At 51.8% G+C, this 10,320-nt stretch overlaps 4 protein-coding genes across 4 annotated transcripts; 3 read left to right on the forward strand and 1 right to left on the reverse strand.

Annotated features, from left to right (window-relative positions):
* On the forward strand, positions 1-2,418 carry POX_a00993 (uncharacterized protein; the record flags this gene model as incomplete). The annotated part of the gene is made up of 5 exons (XM_050109923.1): positions 1-230; positions 288-1,013; positions 1,100-1,351; positions 1,414-2,302; positions 2,374-2,418. The coding sequence occupies 5 exons, from the start codon at positions 1-3 to the stop codon at positions 2,416-2,418; spliced, it is 2,142 nt and encodes a 713-aa protein (XP_049973691.1).
* A 2,748-nt stretch (positions 2,419-5,166) lies between these two features.
* Positions 5,167-6,487, forward strand: POX_a00994 (uncharacterized protein; the record flags this gene model as incomplete). Its single annotated transcript, XM_050109924.1, has 4 exons — positions 5,167-5,319; positions 5,455-5,741; positions 5,844-6,057; positions 6,215-6,487. 4 exons carry the CDS (start codon positions 5,167-5,169, stop codon positions 6,485-6,487), a joined length of 927 nt encoding a protein of 308 aa, XP_049973692.1.
* Positions 6,488-6,995: 508 nt separating this feature from the next.
* Positions 6,996-7,737, forward strand: POX_a00995 (uncharacterized protein; the record flags this gene model as incomplete). The annotated part of the gene is made up of 2 exons (XM_050109925.1): positions 6,996-7,022; positions 7,171-7,737. The coding sequence occupies 2 exons, from the start codon at positions 6,996-6,998 to the stop codon at positions 7,735-7,737; spliced, it is 594 nt and encodes a 197-aa protein (XP_049973693.1).
* Positions 7,738-8,152: 415 nt separating this feature from the next.
* POX_a00996 (Endoplasmic reticulum chaperone BiP) lies at positions 8,153-10,320 on the reverse strand (the record flags this gene model as incomplete). The annotated part of the gene is made up of 3 exons (XM_050109926.1): positions 8,153-9,824; positions 9,901-10,065; positions 10,139-10,320. 3 exons carry the CDS (start codon positions 10,318-10,320, stop codon positions 8,153-8,155), a joined length of 2,019 nt encoding a protein of 672 aa, XP_049973694.1.

Below are 10,320 nucleotides of genomic sequence, written 5' to 3' on the forward strand. Positions count from 1 at the left end.
ATGCAAGACTCGGAAAGATGCAGCGCCGTTGAGGCAACCTCATCGAATAAGAAGGACTTGGAAGAAGCTGAAGATAGCCTCAACAGCCGAAAAAGAAGATCTTCTGAATGTGACACTGCGCATGCGGAGCAGCCGCCATCTCCTCGGCACGGTGGCCGAGTACGCCAGAAAATCACTCGGGCTTGTGATTCATGCAAATCAAAGAAGACCAAATGTACAGGTACCCTGCCGTGTGCTCGGTGTACGCGGCTCTCGCTGTGTTGCAAATATACTGCTCGTTATTCCAGAGGGCTGCCTCCTGAACCAATTGCTGCCACGCCGGATTCCACGAACCAAGGATCAGCGGGTGCTAGACTGTCCACTTCAATGACCCGCGCGCCTGGAGCATTGAGCACCAAGGTAATCGCAAAGGAGACACCAACGAGAAGTTTGCCTGATGGTTCTCAAATTGAACGTAACGATACCCGAGGGGAATCAATGCGAAACTCTCCCGAGCTGGGGTCGACGGACTTTGAGGGGAACTATATTGGACCTTCATCAGGAATCTCCTTCATCAAGCGCGTGTGGGAGAGACTTCATCAGGATGAAACAACGCAGATCCCATACGAGTGCCGCGAGGACAACAATTTGGTTACGACCCCGTTTACGATGGGAGATAGGCCATATCCAGGGCACTCCGAGACGACTTTTCGTCTTCCTCTTTATACCGTCGCCATGGAGCTATTAAAAGTGTACTTTGACTTTTCAATGGTAACTTATCGATTTCTACACTACCAATCTGTTCAGCAATGGATCAAACAAATATACGAGAACCAAATATCCGCCTCCAACTTGCCGGTGGCCGTCATGACGACTCGGACAGCCATCGTCCTGATGATTTTTGCCGTGAGTAACCTTCACACAGAATCATCGCCATCGGGTGAACCATGTCAAAGCGAGCGCTGGTTTTCCGCAGCCAAATACTTTATGACTCTTGAATTGGGGCCGCCCTGTCTCGAGACAATACAAGTTCGGTTAATACAATGTCTCTATCTCTTATCATCTTCGCGTGCCAACGAGTGTTGGTATACCTTTGGCACGGCACTGCAAGTGACCACAGCTTTGGGACTACACCGAAAATTCCCGGCAAGCGAGTGAGGAATACCGAATCACCTCTTGTAATGGAAATGCGAAAACGTGTTTTCTGGAGTGTTTACACGTTGGACAAATACCTCAGCATCATGTTTGGGCGGCCCAGGTTACTTCACGATGAGGAGATTGATCAAGAGCTACCCTGCGCGATGGGTGTACTGGAAGAGAGCCCACCTGGAACCACGGGTGACATGATGGTCGCATCTGTTCTACATTTTCGGTAAGCTGAAGAAGCCTGAAACAAAGTGTCACTAGCTTATAATACCATGCTAACTGGTGTAGACTCGGCCGAGTTTTGGGAGAAATATCACGACAACTTTATAGTATTAGACCTGAGTCACGAGACGGTTTGCTCAGGAAAATTCCTCGTCTTACTTCCGAGTTAGAGCAATGGCGAGACAGCGTGCCTTCACTTTACAAGAGCAAACCATGCTCAAATGCAACGACGCCTCTGTGCCGGCAAAGTCAAGTCTTACGACTCGCCTACGACCATGCAATGATTCACGTCACCCGTTCTTTTCTTCTCATTGACATCTTCGACTCGAATCAATCCAGGAAGTCTTGTCTCATAATTGAGGATCACGTCGAGAAATGCATGAGCGCGGCAGAAGACGTCATGCACCTTGTGAGCGACCTCGCACAGCAAAGAGTCTTCATTCAATCATTCTGGTTCACCCACTACGTTACTTTCTGCGCCATTTTGGTTGTTTACATATACATCATTCAGCGCCATCGCAAATTTGAAAACGCAACCGCGCCGAGTACAGCGGGAAAGGATACTGAAACCGAAAAGTTGCGCTCATTATCTATCCTGGCTGAATCATCTCAGCACTATCTGGCCAAGGCTACCAGCAGAAATTGCCCGAGCAGGAGGTATAGTGCCATTCTTTCGGAACTGCGGAAAGAGGTTCAGCGAACCCTTGATCCAGATGGGCAGATTGAAGACGGTTCAATGCCATACGGCAGTGGTGACCGGCCACATGTTGACACACTTCTCGAGAGGGGTTTATCCGCCCACGAATCTTGCCATGGTCAAGTGCGAAACCGCAAAAGCGAAGAAACCTTGCATCAATCCGCGGCTAACTTTAGCTCAACCTCCGATATCAATCATGGTACTACTCTTTTGGAAGAGCTTGAGAGCTCAACGTGGTGGTCACAGATAGATTCATGGGTGGGTCATATCGCAGCATCAATATAATCCAGCTCGACGGTTAGTGGATTCACTGGCTAACAATTGAATAGGCATTGTCAAATTTCCAGGATGATCTTTCTCTTTTCGATCTCTGATAATGAATCATGGAACGGCATTTTCTGTCCAGTCAAGGGCTCATCGGTGTGACCGCGGTGCTGCTGTAGCTTTGCTGCTTTATGCTCAACGCTCTTTGCGCATCCAACAGTAGTAACCGCAGGGCAAACGCGTAAAATTCAGTCCAAGTCACAGTCTCCAGAGAAAATGCCTGGACACAAGGTTGAGTCCGCCATGCAAACTGTTGGAAGGAGTGATCAAGAGGGAGAACCTCAGAACGCCATGAATGCCCGTGTCGCAAAGTGCCGGAAAGTGTACAATCAAATTCCGATTGACTTTGGGGCATCCAACGAACCAAGGAATCATAGAGCATAATTGTAGGGGCTCCCAAGCCCGATGCTCAAGTACAGGTACAGTGCTGGGGAAATGAAACTTTCGTCGCGACCAAGACCGCTTTGAATGAATCGCATTAGTAGTGTATGAAATCTCACCGAACGAATGAGGTGTCAGATGCGTCCATCAACAACATGGATTGACCGAGATCACTTTCATTTCTTTTCCTTGGTCTGAGATGCCAAATCCTACCCTCTGGGCCACCGTGGCGACGAAAAATCTCCCGACAAGATCTTAAACGTGAATAAAAGATTGGTACGTGACGATTTCTGATTGAGCCTCCAAGCTCGCCTCGGTCCCATGTTGTTCGCACCAAGAAAGGGGGGAAGGTTCACGTGCCGTTTTTGTTTGAGCTTGGGGGTTTCTTCTCGCTTCTCTCTCTTGATCTGTCTTGGTCCTCTCCAGAATGGCTTCCTGTCAGCACTCAGCTTCTTTTTTGGACTTCTGGGGTGGCTGTAGAGCCGTATACATGACGGCTTGGCTTCTCAATCGTAAGGTTTCTCCCAAAGGTGAGGGCAACCGATCCTCCCTTGAGCCAATCCCAGAGCCACGCGCACGGGAGACCAGAATAACTGTGGAGGCGAGAGCAAAATCTAGCTTATTACGCTACAAGCATCTGTTCGATCATGACATTGACAAGGGTTTTCCAGAAAGCGAAACTTTGCAACCGAGAACCCAAGAATCCTCGGGCAGGGCTCCTCGAGCCTCTTCCTGTCGTGTTTTCTCTACCTGAGAGAAGCACCCCCGTAAACTTTACCAACACGAGATATCCACACGCCCATCTATTCCGTGCTCCATGAGCCCTTGCTGGTTCTCGGTCGTCGTGTGTGGATTGGTGAGCTTCCCCGGGTTTCGGCCCCATTGGAAGCAACCACGGGAAATTGGCGGGTCCGAATTCCGTTTTCCGGGGGCGCCTGAGAACCTGTGCACTTGAAATTGGGCCACGATGTCGGCTAATTAACTAACAGACCTCGGAATTTACTTTGACAATTGCCTTTGTCCCTCGGACCGCCCGAGGCATTTTCGTCCCATTACGTTCCGAGAATCTGGATGGAAAGAACAGCAAATGTCCCATGATTTGTGAAGATGAACCAAAGGGGAGCGACGCTGGGGGGACTGTGAAAGGCATTCATTCGCTTTTTCGCTGCGACACTACAATGGGTCATCAGGCATCATGTCTCCCATCGTGCAGGGGGTTCACCCGAATGACTTGCTCAAAGACGCCCATTGAACTGGGTTTCTGCTTTGACGTCAATTCCAAGCCAAGCTCGGGGACGGTCGGGCACGTCCCAGAAGCAAAGGCCGACAATGATAGGGATGTCTTTCTTTAAACTTTCTATCCGACGCCTCATGCTGTCGGCCCTCGATGTTCCTGGATACCAGGCCCTGCCCCTGTTCGTGACAGTGCCGTCCGGGTCGTCCTTAAGTCTGGATCCGAGCTAACAGAAAAGGTCCTGAAAAATAGGCGCATGCTCTGCTCGCTCCTTCTCCGTGCCCTGTAGCAGCCAGAGCATTCTGTGCACAGGCTTTAGAATTGGCCAGGCAACAATATATTCTTCAGACTCATCAACCCCCCTTGAGGTCCGTCGCCCCGACTGTGCTGAATTATTCAGAAGCGTAGGTTTGGTGGCACGATCCTCTGTTCTAGAAGGACAGGACTGAATGTCTGCGGCTGTATGCAGTGAGCGGGCATTCCGGGATCAAATCACAAGCGTGATTTCTACGGAGCCGACCGAAGTGTGAATTCCCTAGGGGGTTCCTTGGTCTTTCTTGGTGGATCTCCGAACTTTGCGATATGATCGAGGCTCCTTGGCAGCCCGGATTTCCCCACAGAGAGGTAGTAGCCTGTCACGTAACGGCGCGGACGACCTTAGCGCTGCGCCGACTTTCACCTCGACAGAGACAAATCCTAATTTCAGGCAGGGCGTGGGGAACAAAGAATGGCCTCCTTTCTGGGGTAGAGATGGACCGTTCCACCAATCCAGTCACCCAAATTCAAGTGGCTCAAGTCCGAGCTATACCTCCAGAGCCACCATCAGAGCCACTTCTATGAGCGCCAGTCCACTTTGAGTAATTCCTCGCGCTCAATCTCTGGGTGTCACACAGTGCTCTAGCCTCTTTGGGCTCTTTTGAGAGGCCATTCAAGCAAACCTTAAAAGAGAGTGTTTTTGCGCACAGTGTTTGGACTTTCTACTTTATGGCCAGCCTCGAACGGGCTGGTCACCATTCAGCTTGACTGTCCTTTCTTCCCCTCCACAGCTGTCATTCCTGACAGGTCCTGTTCTTATCGCTCGCTATAATTTTTGACCTAGACGGCTTTCTTCCTTTCGATCATCTTCTATCTTTCCTTGCCTCTTTCACACGCATCTCAGACAGGTCATGAGACTGAGATAGCCATGTCTGATCACACGGGTCGGCCCACCGGAGATGGCCTGGTCCTCGAGGCATGGGGCCAAGGCTTGATGATCGGCAGTCTGATCATCATGGCGGCTATAACGCTGGCCAATATGAAAAAACACATCCTCCTTCACAAGCTCATTCTCGCCGAGGTAAGCATGGGGGATATCGGGACTCCTCAATTCCATGCGTGATGCGGGCACTACAGCCGGGCATCGTTCTTCCACCGATCATCAGTGTTTTCAACGGTGTTTATTTCGAATGCAACTAACCCGGCACTGGGGTAGTTAATTCTTGCCATGGGACATGGTACCTTTATATTCCTTCACGAGCCCGAATATGGTTGGTACCTCTCGGTCACCGCCGTCGGGTTGAATATTTCGTGGGCTCTCCACAATGTCATTGCCTGGATGAAGAACCGGCCTTTTCTTTCCCGGCGAGTTTCTATGATCTATATCGTCACTGTCATTCTTTCTTGGCCCTACTGGATTGTCGAGATTTATGCCAACTTTACCTTCTTTAACAACATCAATAATCTCTTTCACACAACTCGGCCCCTCGAGCCAATCTTCAGGTAAGAGAAGAACAATAAGACGATCTATCTCACTTTCAATCTCGTTTTTCCACCTGATGTGGTCTTGCCTGTGACTTGGACTGACATCTTATGTCTTTTTAGAGACCCATGGTGGGTGTTCACCACCATTTCCCTCTTCTACACGATCAAACGTGAATATGGATTTGGCCTCTGGGAACTAGTCTTGATCAGCCCTCGATTCGGTATCATGCTTGCGTCTATGTGTCTCTCCATCGCTTTCATTGTGGTCGACACGTGTAGCGTGCTCGAAGTCTTTAGTAACTCACTCCCAAAGGGTATCGAGCCCTTTTGGAAGGTACGTACATCTCCCCGAGTGGCTTCGCTCTGACGTCCTTTCCCATATCTCGCATCACTCCCAATGTCTCCCTGCCGCCTTACCCAGAAGACAAGAACGAATCATATTACTCTGTGTACCACTTCTGACATAAAAAACCATCTCTCCTACTTTCCAGCTATCCTTCATCTTCAAGTGTCTTTGTGACACCGTCATTCTAGATGACTTCAAGACAGCCCTGGATCGACTCCGGGCCTACTGGCTCCGAAAACAGGCCAGTGGTCACGTTCTCCTGGCGAGTCCCCAGGCGGCTCGCTCCGCACGTCGTCACGCCGAAGAGATTGAAGACATCGAGTCTGCGTCTGGCGACATGAGCTCCCACCATGCGATGAGGGGGAACCCCAAATCCTTTTCGATTCCCCGGGTGGTATTGCGGGATGATGTTCGATGAAAGACATTTTCGATTCCTTCTTTTTTCTTTTTTTGTACAATCATTTAAAGCCTCAATGTCAACATGACCAGCCTTGTGTCTTTGAAAACCGAATTTACCTCCTCCATGGTACGATGCCATCATATGGGACTACTTCCTGACAAGATCCGCCCGCTCGACCCGCATTCAAACCATAAGGAAGGTCCACCCTTGCCGAGACGTCACCCGGTGAAAAAGCGTATCCGTGTCGATGACATGCTTGAGATTCGACACGCTCAGCTATATAAACAGGTGGACTCGAAGTAAAATGGTTTCCCCTTTGGCCCAGCAAACGCTTGGCTTTTTACAGTTTCTCTTTTCTTTCCTTGAATCTACGTCCTTGATTCTCTAGACCTTCTCGATCTCTCTCTCCCTCCGCCTTGATTCACCTCGATCCTGCATCAACTCTTCCGTCCCGACTTCACAATCCATCGCAAACCCCGATTAGACCCTCCTCCAGCCTTCATTCCCGAAAAAACAGAAGGAAAAAATGGCTCTCTCCGCGCCCAGCACAGACGTACGTTCTGGTCAATTTGATTCCCCCTCACTTGACCTACCACCATTCCCCCCATTCCTACCTATCCACCTACCATCCATCACCGTACCACTCGAAAAACTCCCCGCCCAGCCAACACTAACCCATTTCCCTCTTCACCAAAACACAGCCATCAATCCTCATCACCCAAGAACAATCCGATCCGTACAAATTCCACACCTTCACCACCACCACCGCCTGGACCCTCGGCACCGCCCTGCGCACTCGCCTGCTCTCCCTCCCTCCCTCCCAACGCAAACCCGCCCTCGTCAACATCGCCCTCGCATCCTCCTCTCCCACAACTTCCACCCCACCACTCACTCTCTTCCAATGCGCGACCGAGCCCGGCACCATCCCAGACAACGAGCACTGGGTGCGCCGGAAGCGCAACACCGTGCTGCGCTGGGGAACGTCGAGCTGGGCGATGCGCATGAAGATGGTGGCTGGATTGGCAGGCGCGGGGGCGAGTCCCAGTGCGGGCGAGATTGAAGCGGCGTTTGTGAAAAAGTATGCGCTGACGAGTTCGTCTGGGGGTGCGGTGGCGGACGAATTTGCGATTCATGGCGGCGGGTGGCCGATTCGAGTGCGTGGGGTGGAAGGGATCGTGGCGGTGGTGGTGGTGAGTGGGTTGAAGCAGGAGGATGATCATGCGGTGGTGGCCGAGACGATTCGGGAGCTGGTGGCGGAAGGTTATTAGGTTAAGATTGGAGGGTTGAGGGATGGGCCTGATGTTAGGTATTACATCAACTACAACTGTGCATGATGATCTCTAATGCCGGTTGGAGCCAATCAAGGCAGAGGTCAAGGAAAGAGACTATACTTGCAGTCCTACGACAGTGCGCATCGCATAATCATACCATATGATGTGGAGTGTGCAAAGGGTATCGTAATATTGACAAGTCGGGCGAGACACAATTCTCCGACTTGGCCGAGGGGAGAACAATCGACCCGCGCATTCTCTAAGAAAATCAAGCATACAACTATAGAGATGGACAGTCCATCTGGGAAAAAAAAACATACCCGACACAGCACGTGTGACGAAAGGAGAGAAAGAGAGAAATATAAAACTCCATGGATGATGCCTTTTAAAAAAAACAAAACAAGACATAATTTTACAGTTCATCGTGGTCCATGGGCTCCTCATCCTCGGGAGGAGCACCAGAGCCATACAGCTTGCTGGTGATGGGGTAGGCCACGCTCGACAGCTGCTCCTTCTGCTCCTCAAAGTCCTCGGCGGAAGCGGTGGCGGCGTTGTCCTCGAGCCAGTCGAGAGCCTCCTTGACAGCGTCCAAGATGGTCTGCTTGTCATCCTCGTCGATCTGGCCGCCCAGACCCTTCTCGTCGCCGACCTGGGCCTTGAGAGAGAAGGCGTAGTTCTCCAGTCCGTTGCGGGCCTCGATCTTGGTCTTCATAGCCTTGTCCTCCTCGGCGAACTCCTCCGCCTCGGCCACCATGCGGTCGATTTCCTCCTGGGAAAGACGACCCTTGTCGTTGGTGATGGTGATGCTCTCGGCCTTGCCGGTGCCCTTGTCACTGGCGGAAACCTTGAGGATACCGTTGGCGTCGAGGTCAAAGGCAACCTCGATCTGGGGGACACCGCGGGGCGCGGGAGGAATGCCAGTCAACTCGAACTTGCCAAGCAGGTTGTTGTCCTTGGTCATGGAACGCTCACCCTCGAAGACCTGGATCAGGACGGTGGGCTGGTTGTCAGCCGCAGTCGAGAAGATCTGAGACTTGCGGGTAGGAATGACGGAGTTACGGGGGATGAGCTTGGTCATCACACCACCGGTGGTCTCGATACCGAGAGTCAGGGGGTTGACGTCCATGAGAACAACGTCGTTGAGGGTCTCATCACCACCGAGAACACCGGCCTGAACGGCAGCACCGAAAGCAACAGCCTCGTCAGGGTTGATACCCTTGCTGGCCTTCTTGCCGCCAAAGTACTCCTCGAGAAGAGCCTGGACCTTGGGGATACGAGTAGAACCACCAACCAGAACGATATCGTCAACCTCGGACTTCTTGACCTTGGCGTCCTTGAGCACCTGCTCAACTGGCTTCAGGGTCTTCTTGAACAGATCCATGTTGAGCTCCTCGAACTTGGCGCGGGTCAGAGTCTCGGAGAAGTCGTTACCGTTGTGGAACGCCTCAATCTCAATGCGGGTGGACATCTGGGAAGACAGAGTACGCTTGGCCTTCTCGACCTCGCGCTTCAGCTTACCCATGGTCTTCAGGTCCTTGCGGATGTCGACATCGTTCTTCTTGTTGTAGAGCTTCACGAAGTAGTCCATGACGCGGTGGTCAAAGTCCTCACCACCAAGGTGGGTGTCACCAGCGGTAGCCAGAACCTCGAAAACGCCGTTGTCAATCGACAGAAGGGAGACATCGAAAGTACCACCACCAAGATCGTAGACGATAACCTGGCGCTCGTCACCAGTCTTGTCCAGACCATAGGCGATAGCGGCGGCGGTGGGCTCGTTGACAACACGGAGAACGTTGAGACCGGCGATGGTACCGGCATCCTTGGTGGCCTGACGCTGGGCGTCGTTGAAGTAGGCGGGAACAGTCACAACGGCGTGGGTGACGGACTTGCCCAGGAAGCTCTCCGCAACGTCCTTCATCTTCTCAAGAATCATGGCGGAAATCTGCTCAGGGGTGAAAGTCTTGGGAGTCTTGTTCACATCGACCTTGACCATGGGCTTGCCATCCTTGTTGACGACCTTGAAGGGGAAGTTCTTGGCGTCCTTCTGGATGTCCTTGTCGTCAAACTTGCGACCAATCAATCGCCTGTAGAGGTCAAAGCGTTAGTACGGTCATTTCGGTTCCCGCGAAGGGGAAATCAGGAAATCAATGATTCACTTACTTGACGTCGAAGATGGTGCGCTGAGGGTTGGCGGCGTATTGGTTCTTGGCGGCGTCACCGACGAGACGTTCCTCATCAGTGAAGGCGACGTACGAGGGAGTGATACGGTTTCCTTGGTCGTTGGCGAGAATCTCAACCTTGCCGTTCTGCATCACACCAACACAGCTAGAGTACGATCTCAAGTCAGCTTCACTGGGCCATTGTGCATTCGCTTGCTCAAAGTCTTTTAGTCACGAACCTGTAAGTGGTACCCAAATCAATACCGATGACGGTGCCATAGTTTTCAGGAGAGTTCTCCTCCTCGGCGTGGGCAGTAGTGCCAAACAGCGCCAGAGGTGCAATGAGAACCAGAAGAAGGTAGAAGACGGTGGTCCAGGTGAAGCCCTTGGACGCACCGGCGCGGCTCGCGAGTCGCGACAT

This window comes from Penicillium oxalicum, chromosome I, assembly GCF_001723175.1.
Source record: "Penicillium oxalicum strain HP7-1 chromosome I, whole genome shotgun sequence".
NCBI classification, from domain to species: Eukaryota; Fungi; Ascomycota; class Eurotiomycetes; order Eurotiales; family Aspergillaceae; genus Penicillium; species Penicillium oxalicum.